This window comes from Centroberyx affinis, unplaced genomic scaffold, assembly GCF_046629955.1.
Source record: "Centroberyx affinis isolate AG114_WGS23_722 - 3 ecotype Tasmania unplaced genomic scaffold, CSIRO-AGI_Caff_v1 ptg004194l_1, whole genome shotgun sequence".
In the NCBI taxonomy this organism is placed as follows: Eukaryota; Metazoa; Chordata; class Actinopteri; order Beryciformes; family Berycidae; genus Centroberyx; species Centroberyx affinis.
The window spans coordinates 64,548-88,292 of record NW_027281945.1 but is presented as its reverse complement, the minus strand read 5'-3'; the positions used below and the strand labels follow the sequence as shown (position 1 = coordinate 88,292).

At 38.3% G+C, this 23,745-nt stretch overlaps 2 protein-coding genes across 2 annotated transcripts; both read left to right on the top strand.

Moving 5' to 3' along the window:
* Positions 1-153: 153 nt before the first annotated feature.
* rdh5 (retinol dehydrogenase 5 (11-cis/9-cis)) lies at positions 154-4,666 on the top strand. Its single transcript, XM_071542854.1, has 6 exons — positions 154-227; positions 1,274-1,355; positions 1,596-1,918; positions 2,050-2,308; positions 3,637-3,800; positions 4,446-4,666. The coding sequence occupies exons 2-6, from the start codon at positions 1,324-1,326 to the stop codon at positions 4,664-4,666; spliced, it is 999 nt and encodes a 332-aa protein (XP_071398955.1). The 5' UTR covers positions 154-227; positions 1,274-1,323.
* A 3,225-nt stretch (positions 4,667-7,891) lies between these two features.
* Positions 7,892-23,153, top strand: gls2b (glutaminase 2b (liver, mitochondrial)). The gene is made up of 18 exons (XM_071542853.1): positions 7,892-8,164; positions 8,611-8,710; positions 9,357-9,478; positions 11,398-11,527; positions 12,053-12,132; positions 12,932-13,095; positions 13,329-13,387; positions 15,175-15,207; positions 15,346-15,404; positions 15,569-15,635; positions 16,003-16,053; positions 16,251-16,427; positions 16,584-16,715; positions 17,557-17,649; positions 17,741-17,802; positions 18,680-18,756; positions 21,040-21,103; positions 21,698-23,153. Exons 1-18 carry the CDS (start codon positions 7,992-7,994, stop codon positions 21,846-21,848), a joined length of 1,794 nt encoding a protein of 597 aa, XP_071398954.1. The 5' UTR covers positions 7,892-7,991; the 3' UTR covers positions 21,849-23,153.
* Positions 23,154-23,745: the final 592 nt, after the last annotated feature.

Below are 23,745 nucleotides of genomic sequence, written 5' to 3'. Positions count from 1 at the left end.
GTAATTCCCTATTTCTTACACACACACACAGACACACACACACACACACACCAAATGCTTACGGATTGGGGATTACCAATTGCGGACTTGTCTTAAGGGATAAACCATAAGGATAAAACCTTTCCCTTGCCAGTCTCTCTGGGGTAAGAGGGGCAAAGAGTCTGAGAGGGAAAGTGAAGAAGAGGGAAAGCCTGTGGAGATCTATCACTTCTCAAAAAGGGGAAAAGGTATGATAATACAGTTTTCATAACAATTAAAAGTATTTTTCAGCCATTGAATGGATAAAGGTACGAAAATGCACAGATATTTGTAACGAGAATTGCAATTTAACTGAAGCCTTCATCACTCTTAAATTCATGTTCTGTGTGTAACTTGTTCACAGTTAATGTTAAGTCATGTAATGAGAAGCTTCATGCAAAGTGTAAATGAGTTTTTATATTATCTTTCTAACCTTAATTTAATTGTTTTAGTTGAATATAGCCTGGTAAAATTGTCAATACATATCCACTGCTGTCATGTGAAAATCTTGTAAATCCAATGTTTACTTTTTTTTTCTTAATCTGAATTAAAGTTTTACGTAATCATGTATGATTTTGATAAATGCTCTGAGCCTAACACACATAGCAACAATATAGGTCATTTTGATATTATGGATAACATGGACTATCAAAATATCTTTTTTCTGTTTCTCTCACTAATAAGCCTGAAAACTAATAGGCTGTCAGCAATGAGAGGCTTACACAGCTCTGACACGGGCATTACATTTATGCTTCAAAACAAGACATCCCTCCCTCCTTCAACTCCTACCAATGCCTTTCTTTGTTCCATAAGAGCATTAACCAAAGATTTCTCATGTGCCTGAAGCACTGCTGTATTACATCAGGCCTTCCAGTAAGGCCCTCAGTGAACAATTGGGGCTAAACATGTTTAACAAATGTCAAATTAATTGTATTCCATATTCATATAAAACAGCACAATGCTTCAATAAAACCCTACAATATTATTAAATACAGAAATGATTAGGCTTTGGAGATTCCTGAAATTAAAATTAGTCAGGCTAGACTATTTCTAAGCAAATTAATTCTATGTAATTTAATTATGGGGTTCATAACATCTAACTTTAACCCCTTTCATACATGAAGCTTTTTCTGCAAACGTGACAGAACTTCTACATTTAGGTGTCACGTGCGAATGGGAGCTGGGGTCAAAACTCCAGAAAATCAGCTTTGGCAACTTGCCATGTCAAGACATTTGCTTACTGTGTTTTTTTCAGCAACCGCAAATTCCTACAGGTCACCAAAAATCCACCTCTCTGGCAGCAATATGGATACACAGTTTCTCTATGACCTTTTAGGGTAAGATAATACCATCGCCACACCACATTGCGGGCAGACATTTGGGAGCTGTAGCCTATAACCTTTGAACCTGAAAATCTAAAATCAAGTGTGTTTATGAGAGTCTGAATTGTTTTTTGTAAATGTTAAATAGGTTGTCATTCTTTGAAGATACAGGAACCATCTTGAAAAACGCAATGGTGATTTAACAGCAATCTATTCTACATCTACACTTTAATTGTCCATTCCAATCCCTAACAGGGAAAATGCATGGTTGTACGTCACTGCTACCTGTGCGGTGCTGTGGATGGTTGTGTGGCTGTACCGGGACAGCCTGGAGATTGAGAACCTCACCGACAAGTACATCTTTGTGACCGGCTGCGACACAGGGTTCGGAAACCTACTGTGCAAGAAGCTGGACCGCAAAGGTTTCCGCGTGCTGGCTGGCTGCCTGACAGAAAAGGGAGCTGATGATCTGAAGAGGGTGGCTGGGCCCTATCTGAAGACTGTCCTGCTGGATGTGACCAGTCAGGACAGCATCCAAAAAGCCATGGAGTGGACCAAGAAGGAGGTTGGCGATAAGGGTGAGAGATGATTTGCAAGAGAGCATTTTATCTAACAAATACAAGAAGACCTAACTAATCTATTGCATATTTTACAAGGCAAGCAAGATCACAAAAGATTTTCTCTTTGTCTCTTTTATTCCCTTTTTTAGGACTGTGGGGTATTGTGAACAATGCCGGGCGCTCATTACCCATGGGTCCTTCAGAGTGGATGAAGGTAGAGGACTTCCACAGCACACTAAAAGTCAACATGAATGGAGTGATTGGCATGACGATGACCTTCCTGCCGCTCATCAAGCAAGCTCGCGGCCGCATTGTGAACGTAGCGTCGGTGCTGGGTAGGGTTGCTGCAAACGGTGGCGGATATTGCATCTCCAAGTTTGCTGTGGAGTCTTTCTCTGACTGCCTCAGGTAGGCCTACGCTGTCTCAGGAACATCAGATATGAGCGTACTGTGACAACAACCTGGATACTACTACACTTAAACACATAAACTGAGCTCAGAGTCTCATCTGGTTCAGATTTGTGTTGGCCTCTCCCTTTGGAAGACTTGATTATAATGATTAACAATCTGTTCAAGTCAAAATTCAGTTCGAACACTTTATTGTCCCATGAGAGACATTTGGTTTGCAAACAGGGTTTACAGTAAAAAAAAAAAAAAGCATTCAGTAAACACACATAATAAAAACAAACAACAAACATTGAAAAACAATAAAACACATATTACAAAACTAATTACACTCAACAAATTGCAGTAGTACACATAACAATTTTCCACAACATATGCCATACAGACAACTAGATGGCACTCAGTAGAGGGCATACGTCTGCCAACACTATACAATTGTGAAGATATATTTCCACATAATACACAATTCCACACAATAATTTCTTCCATGCCACATTGCCAACTTTTTTCATATCAGGAGATGCACACATTTTCATGACAATTCATGAGATTTGCCACTTTTAAGCATTTTAGCCGATGAGCCGTCCAGTGCCCCCATGTTATTTGATTGGGCCAATAAAAGGAGGGTTTGCCTCTTCTTATGTCTGCTGATTGCCACGCAAGGTTTGATGGTGTTGCGTGAATCTGTTTGTTCTTTATATGCCTTTTTGTGAGAAGCCACGCCCACTGCCACGCCCCCCTTTGGCCAATTGGTATGACAAGTTAATCAGTTCTTCTTTGCCCCATGAACAATCTTTCCAATCTTTTTCAAGTTTTGTGCAAATCCATTTATAACTTTTTGAGATATCCTGCCAACAGACAAACCGAAAAAGTCGAAAACATAACCGCCATCCAGCTCTGTTATAGAGCTAAATATTGGTTGATAAGACTAGACAGGGAGTCAATACTTCAAAATAATGCAATAAAAATTTCTCATCAGTGCTATTGGGCACTCTAAAGTACCCAGAGGGCATCAGCTCAGACTCTCCTCTCCGTGCGATCAAGAAGGATATTGGCTGTCCTCACCACATGCTTCTCAAAGATTTTAATTAGTTGTGCCTAGTTCACGCCAGAAAGCTTACTGCCTATCTTCACCAGCCTTCCCAGTGTTTTCATTTCTTAAACTCAAGGTACCAAACAAGTCTGCAATAAAAAAGGCTAAAACAAAAGGTTAAAATCTGTGGCACACACCTATTTCAAGCTCTGTTGTTGATGTGGTATATGAGATTGCATGCACAGTATGGTAGCTATACAACATGCCAAGCATTTTTCCCTTATATCCCTCTCTACAGGAGGGATATAAGCTACTTTGGAATCAAGGTGTGCATTATTGAGCCAGGGTTTTTCAAGACTGCAGTGACCAGCCTGGAGCCCATCGAGAGAGAGCTGCATCGCCTGTGGAACCAGCTCACCCCCGAAGTACAGGCCAGCTATGGAGACAAGTACCTTGATAAGTGTGAGCAGATTGCACTGCACTGGTGATCTACAGATATGACAAATTGAATTGACTGCATTGGTTTATTTGAGGTGTACCACAACACCTGTATGTGGTTCACCTCTCTCACTTTGATTGCATCCACAAGCTCTGCTGTCTAATAAAAACCTGATGCAGCATCTACAAAAGGGCAGTTTTTCAAGAGCCAAGAAAATCAGTCTCATTCTTGGACTGGCAATCATGGATTTTTGAAGTTATACTATGGGTTTTAAAGTTGCATTGAAATGAAAAATGACTTTTTCACTTTGTTAGCTAATTTTGCATGGCTTAATATACAGTTATTTAACAATAAAAATATATATACATACAAAAAATATAAATAGTTAAATCTTTTTGAACAATCCTGCCCCTCTGCCCTTCACGTCAAATAAAACTGCCTTTCTCTCCCTAAAGGATATCCCATTGGATTACACTTTTGAATGACCCACACATTATGTCCCGCCCCAACTAATTAAGGAATTAAGGAAGCAAGATGCTGTCAAAATGCAGTTTCATTGTGACTTTAAAGGGTTCCACATCATGAAACTTACTCAAATAATATATGCATCAAAATGAAATGCTGAGGTTTTACACATGCAATATTTATGTATTGATTTTCATTTGCAGATATCAATGTCCAGCGTTTGATCATGAATGCCGTCTGTGACTCTGACCTCGCCAAAGTGACCAACTGCATGGAGCACGCGCTTACGTCCGCCCACCCACGGACCAGGTACAGCGCCGGCTGGGACGCCAAGCTGATCTGGATCCCCCTCTCCTATATGCCTTCCTGTGTGGTCGACATTGGGCTGAAGCTGGTGCTGCCACGCCCCTCAAAAAGTGTGTAAGGAAATAAGAGTTCGGGGGACGCAAGACGGTGACAAGTCTGTCTGAACAAAATGTCTCCAGTCTGTGTTCTGTCATTTTGTATTCAGTTTTGATTCATTATGGAGGTGGACTTACAAAAATGAACCTTTTGCCTTTAAACATATTACTCATCTGCATTTGAAACACAATGATCTCGAGGTGAATGTTGCAGCTGTTTACCTGTATGTGCAAAATCTGCCATGTAAAAGTAAATTTCATTTTTTTTTCTGTGTAATGTCTGCTTGAGACAGTTAGACCATATGAAAGAAAATGACGGAATCCTGTATATTTAAACTATTGTGTTGTTTGTTAACACTACAATTTTGTGCCTTTTCAAACTATTTATGTTCCTTGATATGGAGCAATGTTCTTAACCATTAGAGGCAAATGAGCAGGATTTTACTATCAGGAAAAAGTGTTTGTTAGAATGCAAAGCTCTGATCAACACAAATAAAAGAAAAAACTGAAAGCTTTTTGGCTGTGAAAGAATGTCTATATACTTTGTGTTACACTAATGGGCAGCCACATCGTGATGATTTCTAAATAATCAGTCTGTTGGATGTGAACATTGCCACAAAAATACTTATCGCTGCTGTCATGTGAGGACCTCATAACTTCAATTTTGGTGATTTTCATGTTTTAACTTCAGTACAACAGGTAGTTCCGACCAAGCAATCTGATTGGTCAACTAGACATTTAGAACGTGATCAAATCAGCATGACAGCACACCTAGCCGTGCTCATCACTAAATATTACTCCGCCATATATTATCATACAATATTTAAATATAACTCTGTTCAGCCTTGACGTTACCAGACGCTCTGGCATCCTCCATCAACTGTGCCGGTGAGTCGGTGACACGGCGCTACTAGCTTAAAAATACATGTGAAGTTCACGGACATAGTAGCTAAATCTGTCCATGAAAAACGTATTTTTTTTCAGCAGATATCTTAGTTACAACAAGATTGAGCTAGCAGGCAGTTTTGTGTTTATATGTGTGGTATTTATTCAGTTTTTGGAAATCCCACGATCTCTAGAAAGCATTAGCTCAAGTTGGCTGGCTGACTCAACAGGGACTAGAAATCGTCTCGGTTGCTAGGTCGTTACTAAGGCTCGGCCTACTTGCTGGAGTAGTAAACTAGGTTTCATTACATAGGAGTCAACTGACGTGACTGATTGTTTTCCAGTTATTAGTTAGACCCCATGTATTTCCAGGGAAACGGAGATAACACTAGCAAAACGTTTTTTTATTTTGAGAGCGAATTGCCCCACAATATGAATACATTTTGATTATAACTTTTATTTTGTTGGTAACTGTTGTATAATCGCAATATTACACTCGAGGGTGTGCTTAAGTAAAGCGCACCCTCTCGTGTAATATTGCTTAATTGAAGGATTAAATGCTCCTCTATCGGATGAGACAAACTCTGCGACCCTCAGGCTGATAAATCCCTTTCAAAACCCACTGGATAAACTCAAAACACATGATGGTCAAGCTAAAACCAAGACTGTTTTTCTTAGCTCCTGAAAAGTTGACATTTTAGAGACACCCAGCAGCATTTTGATATGATGCTAGATTTTTAGCTGTCATTCTCATCCAAACTGAATTTAAATCAGCAGTTGAAACAGCAGTTGAATATATAATCCTAATAACCAATCACTATATGTTAGTATGTAACTGTTTTACAACCTCAGAAAGCCTGTGGTTTCTGTTGCACAACAATAAAATTCTTGAAAGATCACAAGCTCACAAATCTCACAAGGTGGGGCTAGAAATTCACCACTGTTGCACAGTTTAGTGAGAACTCTGTACAGTTTTTCTCCACAAGAAAGTAGCATAAACAGATTATTATAAAAAAAATATATAAATTATTTCTATATAATGTTTCACAGATTTTTGTACTATTGAAAGGTATATTGAAAAATTATACATTACTGTAAAGTATGTAAATGTCAAATACACGTAGGCTAGTTGCTGATTTTTTTTTTGTTTTTTTTTTGCCTTGGATGGGATAGGAAATAGAATAGCCTACAAGTCACTCAAGACTAGACTGTAATTTATTTTGCCCATTAACAATATAATGTATAGGCTGTATATATATATATATATATATTTTTTTTTAAATTATGTGTATTATTTTGTGGTGTGGAGCTGTTATACCTACCTTTTGTTTAATTCACTTGCATTTGAAGTTTGTTGTATTTGTTATGACTACTACATTATGCTTTCTGTTGCCATTATTTTTATGTTATTTATGAGGGAGATGATTGGGATTTTACTATCAGCTTCAACCAATGTCCATAATAATAAACTGAGCGGTTAAAGCTTCTGCTGAAGAACATGTGGCCTCTGTGTTGTTACACAACAGGGCAAAGGCTTTCTCAGCTATAAATATCACTGAGGAGCCGGTAACATGAGTGATCTCATGCTGTTATTTAATCATAGCAAAGTAGACTATTGATTTATGAGATAACATTGATTTAATTTGCAATATTGATTTCTGTGTTAACAAATTGTTGAATTTTCTAATATTAACACCAATATTCCTCATGACAGAATTTTCTTTGCTTGCCCAAAATACATTTCTAACTTCTGATTGGCTACTGCATCTGCCAATCTAGTGACAGACGCAACAGAAGGTGGTGCGCTTGTAATTTAGTAAAAGTGACCTAACGCTGCCTTCAAGTGCTCCTTGTAAACTCCAGCTCTTGTATGTCAGAGGAACTAAATACAACTTGTGGCTCATTCAAGTGTTTTGGTCGTCAATAATAACAAACGGGCCAAGTAGCTAGTAAACGTATTTATGCGAGTGCCGTTTTATTTTTAGAAAACAGATGGTACAGAGTTACTTTGTGCTGCAGTGGCACAATCTCAGACACAAATTGATTGTTTTGCATGACAACTAAAAGTTACACAAACAGTGAATTCAGGGACATACTCCAATACTAATTATTTATATAGGCTAGAATGCCGAACAATAACACTTATAGGCTATATAAAATACATGACTTTTACAAGAAGCGTCACATGACTACAGCTCGAGTAGCCTATCACAAAAGTTTCCACTAACTCAGTCGTAGGCTATTTACTACTTGGTTGGTTATAGTTCATGTGTGGTCAGTCGAAATTACGACATTTCCGACAGCACTTGAAGGCACCAATATTTCAGCATTTCATTTGGAAGAGTCCAACATAGTCAGTAACTACGCAGGAACTGTCGTTGGTAAAGTATTAGAGCCTGAAAAATAACACCCAGCGTTATCTTTAGGCTACTGGAAATATCACAAGTGCAGCTGAAAGTGACCATGCTCTGTCTGAGAGCGCTGCGCGTGACAAACTCTGCGGCTGTGGAGTTGTTCGTCAAAGATGCTTCGAGGAAGAAGGTTTTCATCATTCAACCAGCACAATGTCTAAGCACAAGATTAACAACGAGGTACCAGCGACGTCCGACACATATGGACCATTCTCATCCAAAAATGTAAGTGTTTCTGTTTAAGTCACTTATATTTCAGATTGAATACATTTAAAGATATGCTTCAAAATGTGCAAAAACTGGCCCAAGAAGTGTATTTGCATGTATGACATTGATTCGAAATATATTGTGTATATTGTATATTGTGTGTATTTTCTTCCTGCTAACATATCAGTAAATATATCCTAAACAAATATTCTGGCCTTTCAAAATAGGCAAATTAAGCGAATTTAACTCCTTGTATTAGTTAGATAAAAGTGACATCTGATCATCTTACTGGCAGATTATTATCAGTGTACTTGGCTGTACTTAAACTTATTAATTCAACTCAAAATTACCTCAAAAATAACGATTTTAGAGCCAAGTATTGTTTCAGCTCTGTCTTTTGTAAGGGGATAACCCACAAGACTGATCTCTTTACTCTTTCAAGAGCTTATTCTTCACTTTACCAGGAGTGTGTGTTCAAAGTCTCTTTGCTCTGGAGTAGAAGACATGCTTTTCTACACCATCACAGACGGCAGAGAGCAAGTCCCCATCTCATACTTCATCTCAGTGAGTCGCTGCACAAATCTATCTATCTATCTATCTGTCTATCTATCTATCTATCTATCTCCTTCGCCTTACTCAGAGATACTCTAAATATTCACATGGATAAAGAGAGATCAGGTTATGAGATGCACGGCAGCTTTGCTTCTGCACATACTGTCATCACTCTACTCAGTCTGCCTTTGCTGAGTACAGTTGACATTTGAGATCCAATGGTGAATCGCTGCAGCTCAGAAGTTCAGATGAGTTTGGCTGTTTATTATTACAACACTGGTTACAAGCAGGGAGCATGTCAAAACAAAGCAAGGCAAGTTTATTTATGGAGCACATTTCGTACACATAGGCAATTCAAAGTGCTTTACACAAGGTGCATAAGACATTAGATAAGAAATACTGGATAAGATAAATAAAAGAAGCAAATAAAAAGAGATAATAAAGTGTATAAGAAGAGGGGATAAATAAAGAATTAAAGTTTTGAGCCTAGTTTTAAAAGTGGTCAAAGTTGGGGTTCTTCTCAGAGTTTATTCCAGCTCTGTGTAGCATAATAACTAAATGCTGCCTATATATATAACTACATGCAGACTATACAGTGTTGTTCATAGGGCATAGGATCTGATCCAAGTTCAATCATGTGGTCTGACTTCCTGTGTAGGCCGTGAAGAAAACTGGTCTTCACCCGTCTGACCCTCGTCTGAAGGACTGCATGGAGAAGCTTCGACGGGCCGTGAAGGACTCCATTGGTGAGGTGATGATGGACAGGGACCTTTTCCACAGGTGAGACAGCGGTGGCTGCAGAAAGGTGAACTAGTGGTTATAAATGAATCAATCAATCATTCAATCAAACAGTCAATTAACTGATGAATTAACTAGTTAATCAATGAGAATTATTTGCTTCTAGGGGAAAGATAAAAAGATTAGACAATATCTTACTACAATGCTAAAGCAGAAAGCTGTACTGCGGCTACCCACTGCTCCTAGTGTGTGTATAGGATGGGTCAAATGCAGAGGACAAATTTCCCCACAGGAATAATATAAATAAGTATACAAATACAAATACAAAATACTGTTAATAGATTGCCCATTCAAGGGATTCTAGGACAGCGGGTCAGCAACTCACAATGAGTAACTTTTGGGCAACTCCAATGAGCAGCAGTGCAATAGATATTTGTAGCATGTCTCACCTTGTTGCCTGTTGCTGGAAGTGTTGCTCATCTACAATCCCCCCCCCAAAGAAATTGGCTTGTATCTGAACGCCCTGACTCATGGTGTTTTGTTTTCCATTTACCACCAGGTGCAGGCATCAGAACGGACTATTTTTAGTCTGACCTCCCCACATTCCATTTTAATGAAGGATTTGTTGTAGGCCTATGTGCACCATTCTGTCTCTGTCTCTCAATTTCTCTTTCAGTCGCAACTCTTTCTTGTCTTTCGCACATACTCTTTTATATACTTTTATACACTTTATACTTTCATATAATTTTTTCTGTGATTATAGCTCGGTCGTGTCAGGTTTAGGAACAATGGAGTCTATGAGCAGAATGTGGATGAAGTCGAATCTTTCTTCATGATTCCTCTGGTCTTAGTGACACAGTGACAAATCTACAAAGCTTAATAGTTAATATGATTGACTGTGACTGTGAATCTATATGATTAACTGTTAAAGTTATGACAGTTTTCACAAAGATAGTGTTGCACTTCATAATCCCTCTATGAAATTGTATCTAAGGTAACAGTTTGAGCACAACTCTTTTCCAAAGTTTTGTTTTATGCAAATAATATACAGAAATGCCATGGGAATTTGTTCATATTGTTTTTTACACAGTCTATTCTGTAACCTGCAGTCAACCTTGACTGCTGGCACATTTGAATAAATAATAACAAATAATAACAATTGCTAACAATAAATGTTCTTATTATATGAGTCCTAGTTGATCACTATAGCTAGCCAAAACAAATCCTGGGACTGTCAAATCAGCCGTTTAAAAGCTAACATTTGTCTGTACACAATTAGTCATGGAGATTGTGCTATATGTCATGGGATAGTCATTGAATAGGATTAGCAAAAACCTGTAAGCACCCTGTGGTTTAGGTCGGTGTTTTGTAGGGTTCGTCAGGCGGTGTCAGCATTCACTGTCATGCTGCTGAAGGGCCCTCTGTCAGATTGATAGCTGGCAGCTGCTCGTTTCCACTCACTCTAGAGAATCAACAAAACAGACTGTCCCTCCCACATGCCCATATAGGTGCACACATGCAGGCATACACACAGTCTGCCTGCATGTGTGTGTAACTTTGATCACTATCCTGCTTCACTTAGTAGCCGTTGTTTGCCCCACTAGATTATTGCTGAAGTGTTGTAAAGGAAGCGCTGTGGAAAAGATAGTTGAGCTTAGTTTTGAGAAAATGCAAATTCCGATCCCAACGAAAACACACACACTGCTAATTATGCCGACTTGTTCTATCCCATTAACTGCACATTGTGCTATTTGCTACAAGCAAGGCTCCAGGGAATACATGAGAAAAGACCTTTATCAATCTTTACAGTTCAATGGCCTACTTAGTGAGCATCTGGTGTGTGCAATGTTAACATCACAGAAATGATTTAAGTGTTTTCTCAAGGCTAAATATCAATATAATTTTCAGTAAGTGCTCCAGTAAGTGCTCCTCGGGAACTCTCTGTTCTGTTCTGTTCTCAGATGTGTTGGAGGAAACATCGTCCTGCTGATCCAGGCCTTCAGAAAGAAATTCATCATCCCTGAGTTTGATGACTTTGCACAAAAAATCAATGGAATCTACGACACCGTGCAAAAGCAAACTGATGGGCAGGTAAGCATTTTTTGTTCTTTGTACCTATGGAAAATCAGGAAAAATATGGATGAATGAATCTTATAATTTCCAGGTCTTGTAAAGTTTGGGAAGTAAGAAAAGTATGGGGGAACAGTGTAGTTTAGTCCTGATGCAAATATGATTAGGCCTACTAATTTTATGTAGACTCATCTAGTATATTGTGATATGTATATTGTGTAGTCATGAACAATCTTCATCTATATAGTGATAAGGCTTAGTTTACAGTCATGTTGCCTTGCCACTATTGGCATACATCAAATTGAACATGATGATGTCATCCAAGACATCCGGTTGTGAAAAAGTATGGAATTATGATAAAAAAAATGTGTAGGAACCTGTTATACTGACTCTTCCCTACTCCATCTCCCTGTTCATACAACTCTATTTTCCTCAAATATCTCTGCTGTGACAACACCTTTACCTGTGGCACGTAGTCCTGAATGTTAAACCCGGTGATTGGACACTGTTACTGTGGTTCTCTCATGTCTCGTTTCCTGGCTTCAGGTAGCAGAGTACATCCCCCACCTGGCCAAGTTCAGCCCAGACCTGTGGGGTGTGTCTCTGTGTACAGTGGATGGCCAGAGGTAAGAAAAACAAGCCTGTATTACATTTGTTCCTTCTGACCCCTACTTTTTTTGTTTTGACACAGAACAGAGTGAGATTGTTTTATGATTATATTGATGCAGATTTACCCACAAAATGTCAATAATTCCAAGTTTTATTCCTCACTCTGATAGCTCTACATTTGCATCAGGGAAATTAATAGGGGGCTCCAGGCAAAATTGCCCTTGAAAGTTCATAAAAAATTAATTTAAAAAAAATTATAATTAGGAGCACCCTTTTTTGCATTTGCATCACCACCTTTTTGTCATTGAGCTGTCACATATTCACATGTGAATGGGACACCGTAGGTGATTTGTGGGAACCTATGACATTTTTTACTCTGGGTGAGAAAAATGGAGCGGTTTTTGATCAGAAAACAAGCGAGTACGAAGCCCGACACAGTAGAAAATCTCTCTGGTAGTAACTCTGTATATGTGATTGTACTGTATATTATTATTTAAAATAAAACACATCAAAATGGTACAAATTTAGTGTTTATTTGGCAATATGCACTGCAAATTAAAAATCAGATCAAGGGGGCAAAAAATGCGCTCTGAAAAAAACAAAATTTCTTACCCTGGCTCGCACATGCCAAAATTGCACTTCTCCTTTAGATAGATAATATAGCCATGTATGGGAATTATCTACCTATGTATACTGTTATGTATTATGTTCTGGTGTGTATTATATGTTGTACACTGACATCTCCTATATTCTCGGTGAGGCTGGAGACATTATTTTCCAGCTTGTTTAAAGGTCTATTCTATTTTGTTCTTGCAGGCACTCGGTAGGAGACACCAAGCAGCCGTTCTGCCTGCAGTCCTGTGTGAAGCCCCTGGAGTACGCCATCGCTGTCCATGAAGCGGGAACGGAGAAGGTTCACCGCTATGTAGGCATGGAGCCCAGCGGACTCAAGTTCAACAAGCTCTCACTTGACGAAGAAGGTGGGTGAGACCTCATCACTCTCCCGTTGTATGAGAAATGTTTACATTACCGTGCAATCAGTGCTATCGTGAGGAAATGATATTTCCAGTTTGAACTGGCAAGAAAATACCCAATATCCATGAGTTACAAGTGCCTGAACACCCTTTTTGCAAAGCTGCTATTCCATACAGATGTCCTTCTCAGATGTACTGTATATCTTATCTCATTGTCTGACCCATGTCCTTTCTCCCAGATAAACCACACAACCCCATGGTGAATGCTGGAGCCATAGTGATCAGCTCTCTTATCAAGGTAAACAGACGGACCTGTACTGTATGGCCAAGTTTATGATGGCCTTGTATGAGTCAGCACATAAATCACGTTTCTTCAGTGACAGAAAATTGTTTGCATCAAGAATTGTTGAGGCTGAAGACCAGAATTTTACCGGATTGTATATTTGTCCCATTTCTTCTCGGGGTGAATGTTGGTGACACTAAAATTCAAACAAACTCTCACTTGTGTTTCAGTGTTACTGAAGTATCCTGAACACAGAAACTAAATTTTTTAATATTTGCCTTATAATATATATACGTATATATATATATATATATATATATATATTTGCCCTATATATATATATGTGTGTATATTTACTGTATAAGATCATGGAATTTCTGGAATATCATGATATTTTGCTGTATTCCACTAATGGAAAGTCAGGGACTTCCATAAATTTTCCAGTGAGTGCATGAGAATCTACCAAATGTATGTTGCAGCTTGTTTCATGCACATTAATTGCATTAATGATTGATGGTTGTTATCAGCAGTATTCCTCATGCTAAGTACGGTTTACCAGTACCAGGGTCAGCTCAAAATATTTACAGGGTTAAGACTATTTTAGTATTTGAAACCAGAACATTGCTAATACATCATCTCTGGAGAAATAATTATCCCGCTTTTTCTGTGGAGAACATGAGTGACTTAAATAATGAACAGGCCCTGCTATTCCCATTTGGCCCTGGAATGGAAATCAGACTGTTTTGACCTTTTATAAATCTCCTGAGCTGAAAAACAGCACACAGATATGAGGAAGGAATTAAAATTTTTAATTCATGGAAATTCTGGTCACAGAAAAGTCTTGGAAATTAAAACCAGGCACAGGATGAAATTCAGATGATTCATGCCTCAGTTTTTAAGAGCGTCATTAAAATCGGAGAGTGTCACGCACGTGACACGGTGACACACATTCCCTCCAGTTAGACATGATTGACATGTAAAGATGTAAAGTAAATACAAACGCACCGCATTATTGGATGGGAATTAAAACTCCAGGTCACTGACTTGGGTTAGCGTGTCGCTGAAATGAGAAACCAGTGAGGCTTTGGTCGCATGCACAGTTTCACGGTCCACCTCTAAATGTTAGCTTTACTATCACCATGTTGGAGGGGGAGGGAGGGGCTTCCCTGGGGGTGTGAGGGAGTGAGCATCCTGATAGCCAATGGGGCTCTTTGAATGTGTGTGTTTGTGTGTGAGAGAAGGGATAAAGAGAGAAAGACAGGGGAAAGGTTAGCTGATAGGCTATACTGTTTTAAAAGACTGTACGGTTCACGTGACAATAGATGAAAAAAAAAAATGATGAAAATACACCTTCTCCTAGTACCTAAATGGCCATTTGCCAAACATAATATATGCGTTGGACCGAAAGATTCAAGTGAAATAAGTTACTAAAACCATGTTTAACTGGTCTAACTCTGATTCATGAGCAGCTTGAGCTTCAGTGTCTTTGTACCAGTGATTGTGAAACTGTAACTTTATGACATGGCCCAAACTCTACCTGGGCTCTGTGGTTTATGATGACTACCTATCTTTCTTCTTGCTGTATCAGCTGATAATAGGATACAGACTTATATAATCAGCGATACATTAATGTATCAATTTACATTGTGTAATTAGTAGTACAGTACAGCGCTGTTGTATTTAATTCACATAAATATGGTAATTGCATGAATGTGGTGAATCTAATCATATTTTTGTATTCAGTTATTTTTGCATCAACATTTTTTTTACATTGACTTCTGTCTCTCTCACTTTGTCAACAGCCTGGTTCAAACAAGGCAGAGAAGTTTGACTATGTAAGCATCTGCTACTCCCTATATTTTTTTTCCATTTGTATTGCCTGCAGATTTTACTAAACTGTTGCACGTCATGTCTGTGTACAGTGGGCACAGAAATGTTGTGATACACATCGGATTTTGTCCTTGATTCCCCAGGTTATGGAGTTTGTGAAAAAAATGGCAGGCCAAGAGTATGTGGGATTCAGCAATGCCACGTGAGCATACTGTAAAATAATAAATACAATGCATTTTGTCTTTTATATGTCCTCTTTTTGCACACCAAAGTTACACCAGTTACAGTGATAGGTATGTTGCCTGTCCACTGCCCCATTGCATTATTGATGTTTTGCTATTGACCCTTTTTTTCCCTCTGTCTCAGGTTCCAGTCAGAAAAAGAAACAGGCGACAGAAATTTTGCTATTGGATACTACATGAAAGAGAAGAAGGTCAGTTAGAGACTGTTTTGCTACTGAGTACAGATTGTGATTAAAAGATCCCTTCTGAATTCCTGATAATCATGAATCCTTGATTTTCTTTCTGTTGCATGTCCCTGAGTTCAAGCTTAAATGTGTGACTGTTTTTCTGTTCTGTGTGAGTTCTCTTTCTGTGGGACAATTCAGAATATTCTATTTATTCATGTATATGGGGATATTCGTGTTCAGGATATTAAAAAAGAATGTAAACAACATATTATATACAGAATATATTTCTTTCTAATTAGTAGTATGTCTGTAGCGTGCTAGGCCAGCACATTGCAGTCAATCAAATATTCCATTTCAGTGTAATAATCAGAATTCATATTTCATTACCCAGTGTTTTCCTGAGGGAGCAGATATGATTGATGCACTGGACTTCTACTTCCAGGTAAACACTGCCATGAATAAAGAAGTTTTTAATGAAGTGTCATTAATCAATGAATGACGGAAAAACATTGAAACTGCTGAGTGTTTTGGAACATGACACCCTTCTTTTTGTTCCTGTCCTGACCTGTTATTGATCTAGTTATCATGAGAAAACCTTTTTTCAATTTCAATCGCAGACTGACCCTCTCTTGCTCTCAGCTTTGCTCTATTGAGATGACCTGTGAATCAGGAAGTATCATGGCTGCCACTCTGGCCAACGGAGGGATCTGTCCAATCACGGGCGAGCGTGTTCTGAGTGCCGAGGCGGTGCGGAACACCCTCAGCCTCATGCACTCCTGTGGCATGTATGACTTCTCCGGCCAGATGGCTTTTCATGTGAGTAACGCTTGGAGATGACTGTACCACACCACTCATAGAAAAGAGCCCCCTCTGACACGGAATAAATGGCATTTACAGGTGGATAAACAATGTTGAATGTGAAAAATGCTAAATCTGTGTATTCGCTTGAAGTAAATCGCATCTGCATCCCAGGTCGGTTTGCCTGCAAAATCCGGGGTGTCTGGAGCAGTGCTGCTGGTGATCCCCAACGTCATGGGAGTGATGTGTTGGTCTCCTCCACTGGACCGGGTTGGAAACAGTGTCCGGGGAATACACTTCTGTCAGGCAAGAGCAGGACTTACACTTTACCTTTTCCTCCCTTTGCATTTGGACTTGTGTTTCTGGTGAAGCACTAGATTCTCGATAGATTGCTGAAGACTACAGGTTCGGTTAGAGCCAATAATCCCACCTCGGGTCCAACCGAAAGAGGAACCACACCACTGAATTTGTGAATTCTTGCTATCATTTGGACAATCCAATTAATAGTAATAGTCAGAAACCAGAAAGCTTAGCCTCAAACCTGTGATGTCATCAAAATGTAAAATCTAGAGCTGCCTTACAGTGAAGGAATTGTGAAAGATGGTGAAAGTGACTATGAGAACAGGATTCTCTGGGCATAAGAGTCAATTTTCTGGCTTACAACTGATGACACAAGATCAGTCTCCTATTCCTTGAGTGATTTTGATTGCATCTCAGTGACATCATACATTTGAAACTTGGTCCTCTGGCTTTGGTAAAGTGTTAGTCATGTTCATGTTCATTGATTAGACCTATTCATTCATTCATTCATTCAATGTTTATTTGAATAGGGACAGTCCCTTAGACATAGAGCATTTTAAAAAATAGTCTGATGTAACATATTACATTCATAGCATGAGCTACTTTGCAATGTTTGTCCCTAGATGGGCTTTTGTTAAAAACAGATTTAAACTACATGCATAAAAAAGACATTGTCAGCATAGATGGTACCACTTCTATGCAGAGATACTTACAGAATACAAAAGAGAGAGAGAGAGAGACAAGGTCACCGATGACTGCATTCAAAAACTGTATCGATGTGTATTTAAACCATAGGAATAACATATGAGTCCTTCAATTGAGTGTTTTCTCTTGTTTTCATCCTCAGGAGCTGGTGTCACTCTTCAATTTCCACAACTATGACAACTTGAGACACTTTGTGAAGAAGCAGGACCCTCGCAGGCAGGACGGGGATGGCAGGGTCAGTTGCTTTGTTAGTTTGTTGGGGGTTTTTTCAGTGCGTTAAATGTGTTTGGTGCTTCTAAGTCCATGTTATTTTCCTGTATTTGTAGAACAAGTCTGTTTTCAACTTGATGTTCGCTGCCTACAGTGGAGACGTGTCGGCCCTGAGAAGGTACACTACTAACAAGCTTGATTATTGTTTGTTCCAGTACAACAAATGGTCTTGAGAATATCAGCATTAGTCCTTGGTAATGAAAAAAACAGTTGTCAGAATCGTTCTGATTTTTAATATTGGTATCAGTTTTAAGGCATCCAAATTGTAGGAAAAGGTGTTGAAAAACTTTTAAAACGTTGGATTTTTACTATCAGAACTATGAGATGTTTTGTTCTTGTTTATGGGAGTTTGTGCTGAGGAGATGAAATGAAGGTGGTCTGATTCTGTCTGGAAGATAAGATAGCAACCAATGTTGCACAAAAATGAATAATTATAAAGTAGATAGTTCTAGCCCTCATGTCGGATTGGCTTAGTCCGGCTCAAACCTGTTGTAAAATACCCGATAAACACACACCTTTGACCACATAACCAAAAATCACCACTCTTACTGGTACTTATATGTATCGCTTAGCAACCACTTTGTCCAGACTGCTCTGTACTGTAGGCAGAAAAATAACATTTAATTAGCGTTCTTGAATATTTGTGTTTTTTTATTACAATGAGTGTCACTGCTGATTTGTAAAAGCAGTAAGCCACTCAAGGTGGTGATTTGCTGTAATTTTAGAGCAGCTAAGAGAGTTTTAGGCGCAACAATTCCTTTTAGCTGTTCTAAAATCACTGCAAACAACAAAATCAAGTGGCTTATAGCTTAACTTTTTTTGCATAATGAAATATGCTTTCCTTCATCAAAGAAGAGAATCAACAAAGTGTTGTTTTAGAATACATTTGAAAGATTTCCCACCATACCCAGCCCTAACCTAACACCATCCATAAGATGTTCAAAGTTTGAAAGAATATTGGTAGACATTGAGCTTACTTTCTTTCAATCTTTCAGGTTTGCACTCTCATCAATGGACATGGATCTGAAAGACTATGACTCTCGAACAGCGCTGCATGTCGCTGCAGCAGAGGGTGAGCTCCACTGGTTCAGCTCGTTGATACTCCTGCCATTTCATGTAATGAGTGAGCAGCACTCAAAATCAGCTTTACAGGCAAATAAAGCCATCAGGCAGCAAATCTATATGACCGTTGAGCAAAAATAGACACACTCGCACAAATACACAGCTGTACTCTTACTTAAGGGCAGGGGCAGCAAAAAAGTCAGTAATCATAACGATCATCCCAATCCATTTATTGTACAGATTTTTAAATTCAACAGAACATGTTTAAATAATTGTGCAATTTCATTCATGTTTTTTTAAATTTTGATTTTAGGTCTCAGGTCTTGCCATTATCCGTTCTCTTGATCATTTTTTGGGCAGAAGAGTCACATAAATATTCACTATAACATCGTCCTCAGAGACAGTGACAGTGACGTGTCCCAGAGTTTGTGTTCATGCCGCACCATCATAAGGTTTTATCTGGGAGTAATCCACAGCTTACTGTAGTCTTTACAGGCTCACCCAGCCATTTCCAGGAGGAGGAGCAGATACTGTTGCTACTCCAAGGTTGCAGTGAGTTAGACAGCAGCACAATGGAGATGCAGCCTGCATACTTTCCTTCTGTGAGCTGCCAGTTGATGAGGCTGTAGAGAGCAAACAGCAAGGCCTTGGCACAGTGGCATTCGACTTGGCAGGGGTCCTGTTACAACCACACCAGGATTTTTAAATCAGATGGATCAGTGGGTTGTTTTAAAAGTGCTGGTGAACAATTGATTGTTATCTGTAAAGATATTTTCGGTGAACTGAATCTTTATCTCCCATGTTCCACAACTCAACAGTAGGCTTACTGGCTGAGTTAACAGGAATAGTGAAAACCTTTTTATGCTTTTCAGAAGGGCAAGCATCTACCTAATCCTTGATAACTCATGCTGAGTTTTTTCTAAATTAAAACTTGATTAATTAATCTACCGAATCAAAGGCCTGATTCAACTAAATATATCTTTATTCAACAAAATATCAGGCTAATTACATGAAATAAGTCAATGCAATCAAGTAAAGTGTTTTCAAGTAAAGTGTGTTCAGTGGCAAATGTTAATGTGTTTGCTCGTTTTATGAAATCATGCATGATGGACTACCACCACAATTACAATCAGTGCATACAATAAAAAACTCCATCACTATATCAAAATACAACCTGTTACAACCTCATCAAATCCTCTCAATAATATGCACAATTAGTAATTAAAATACTTTATTTATAATTAAGATTGACCAACACAACTCAAGAACACTTAATTATCACACATCCATACACTTTTTATTAAACTTATTTACAATAATTATTACATTTCAATTGCATTATAGTAAATGTATAATATCAATGTGTGTTGTTCTCTATGGCCAATATATTGATCTTGTCACTCAGCCTGCTGTTATCCAAAACTACTAAAAGATTATTAAGTCTTGTCTTTATCCATGAATAGAAAAACACTTAGACTTGTTACATTATTTGTCATGATGCTCACAGCTGGCAAGTATGTAACTATTACCAAGTTAGTTTTCACTTCATTAACTGAAGACTGGTTCACATCATGTAAAGTCACTAATGAATATTTGTCAAGATGCTTCATTTTTGATTGATATACCTAATGACTGAGTGTGTGTATTTGCATTCTGTATTTGCAGTCTATTCGTAGGCAGCACAAATATTTATTGAGTATATTTGGATCAAGGATAATGATCATGATATGAAAGCACCATGCAGTAGACTATTTGGCTTCTTTTTGGTCTAAGGTTGTTCACTGCATAGTTTTTAATTTCCCCTCTGATGGCCTCAACAATGATTAAAATATTTTCAAAAAAGCCCTGCAACCAAGTAATTGGTTTACAAAATAAAACAACTAGTAACAACTAATTCCTACCAAATGAAAAAGGCGTAGCTTTGCATTCCTGTCCTGATTCCCTTGCTGCATTCCCGGTTCTGACTGGGATCGTGCCTGGAGGAAATAATCATACATCACTTTCTGTTTTGTTTTTTATGTGTTTTGCACTTTCAGTTGCTTAATTTGAAATATATCCTCCATCCACAATCTGTTCATGGCTATTCAATAAAATTGTACCGCACACAATACGCATTACACGCCACACATCCTTTTTAGTTTTTGGCATTATGATTTTGAGGTTATCTTGCATTATTTTATGGCTTTTAAAAATGCAGACAGTGTTGTCTGAGTTACCAGAAAAAATTTCACAGTTTCATTGTCCCTTGTGAGAAACTATACAGTGTCTTCCTGTGTTTGCTGTTTCCTCTCAGGTCACATTGATGTGGTGCGCTTCCTGACTGAAACCTGCAAAGTAAATCCATTTGTAAAGGACAGGTAAGATCTACATCTCTACTATTTCTTCACTGCTCCTTATATTACTTTGTTTTTAATTTAAGTATTACTACACTATACTGTACTTCTAGTCCTGCCTGTTTGCTGATATTCCTTATCATGTAGTGTCAATATCTTTTGCAACTACCCTTTTTGAATGCTCTTTATGGAGAATAATCCATACTTAGGAATTGTTGATGCAGCTTTCATGGCCATATCTCTCTTGAAAAGGGTATTTTTAATATCAGTGGGACCACCTGGTTAAATACAGTTTGAATAAAAAATAAAAGGTGTCACTTTGAACTGGAAACACGTAATTCATTCTCAGAACCAGAAGAACAAAAAGTAAGCAGAAGTACAAAGAATAAGTACTTTGTAATGAAGTAACTCAAAAATAGATTAAGCTTAAATTGTAAAATGAATAAATTAAGACATTATAAATTCATAATTGATTATATTGTAAATGTGAACCCCTGAAATTCAGAGTGCAGTGCCTCTTCCACACCTATCTGCTTACTTACTTGATTTGAAGTGTGAAAAGTACAGTGAGAATGATTTGATTCATCATCATCAAGCCTTTTGTTCCTGTCTGAGCAGGTGGGGTAACCTGCCAGTTGATGATGCCATGCAGTTTGGCCATGAGATAGTGGTGAAGGTGCTGAAAGATTACCAGCAGGTCAGCAGGCAGCCGGAGACACACCGGACCGAGGATTCCCCTAAGCTGGAAACCGTCGAGGGCATGGTGTGAGTCGCCAAAACGGAAAGTGTCGAGGCCATTGCACTCTTCATATTTCACTGAATAGGGAGGAGATCACACCTCCTCTTTACCTGTAACTCTCTGCATGGCCTTGCCTCAAAATACCTCTTGGACCTCCTCCACCCTCTCCAGAGGGCTCTGCTCTTCCTCCGACGCTGGACTCCTCATCACTGCCCACGCCAGGTGAGCACTGTGGGGGGTGCAGATGCTTTAGTGCTGCGTCTTCAAGCCTCTGGAATATCCTCCCTGCCTCCGTCCGCAACGCCAAGTCCATCTTTATTTTTAAATCCAAGCTGAAGACTCACGTTTTTTTTAGCCAGGCCTTTCCTAGAGAGAACTAGTTAGACCTGAGCCTCACTGGAATTCCTTTAGTTTGTTCTCTTTGCTAGGACTCTTGATAAGTTTTTAATGGATTGTGTTTTGTTTTAATGTTTTTTTGTATTGTATACAGCCCTTGGGTTCTTTGTAAGGCACTTTAAATAAAATGTATCTTCATTATTATAATTATTAGACCATATGAACTGAACTATGCAGGTCTCATGATGAAAGATGAAACTTTATTGATCCCATCAGGGAATTAGGTTGTTGCAGCAGCATGGGTAACAGAGTTCAGCAGTGGAAAGGAAAATAGCATATAAGCACACAACAGTATAAACAATAAGAAACAATTAAAAAAAACAATAAAACAAAACAATAAAAAGTAATAGAATAGAACGGTTGTGGGTTTATGTAAACGTATACAGCTAGCAATTTCAGCTCAATTTCAGATCAGCACTCCTGTTCATGTACAAGTACATGAATCATCTGGACACAATACTTTATCATTTTTGCTTGCTAATATTGGCCTAATGTGCCTTACTGAAAACAGCCTCCTTTTAAAACTATCTAGTATTTTTGGATGCAAATGTGGCCAATAGAGAGCACCTTTAACTTTGCTGTGGAGGCTAAGAGCACATATTGATAGTAAAAATGTTAGATACAGAGACTGCAGTACAGTAAATGTGCTGGTAATTTAAATAATAATGCTTGTTTTATGTTGTTATATTAAATAAGTTCTGTGTGTGGTGTATTGTAAAAGGAAGAAAGGAAAAGACACCAGGAATAATAATCCCAGCAAACTTTGTGTGGGATTGATTGTATATACAGTACTTTGTTCTTCAACTGTAAATAAGTGAATTGATTTCCTGATACTGAAATATGTTATTGTTGAAACTGTCGTAACATTTATGCACTTTTTAACTGTATCACTCAAATTCCCAAAGAGTAATTTATTATACCAAATATTTTGAAATTGAAAAAGGCACCATCCATTAAACATGTTTTCATTTATCTGTCATCTTTGATTTTATTGAGGCAGTCAATACTTAATGCAGTCAGTAGTTTGTTATTTTATTAAATATTTAGCAGCATCCACGGAATCACATTAAAAAAGGCAAACATGATGAAGTGGAGAGCCAGTAGAAGTTGGTTGGTGATGTCAGGAGGCGGTCAGCACTGTCTTGACTTTAACCCATGGTCTGTGGAGGGGGGAGAGGCATTGTTTAGAAATAGTATGGCATTATTATTAGGAACTTTCATCATATCTGAGGTGGATCACATGACTGGCCAATATTTATCCAATAGTGAATTAAAGGCCAATATCTAACCCTAGTACCATGTTATATTAGTCATTTGGTGAAAGCACAAAGCACAGCCATCGTTTCTTAAACACAGGATCTGTTGGTTTCAGTTAGTTACACTAACTCCATTGTTCACTATAGCTTGTTCATTGGGACTTACCTGTTTAAATAAAGGAATAAAGAAATTTAATTATTAGTAGTAGTAGTAGTCGTAGTAGTAGAAGTTGTAGTGGTACTAGTAGTAGTAGTAGTAGTAGTATTAAACTAAA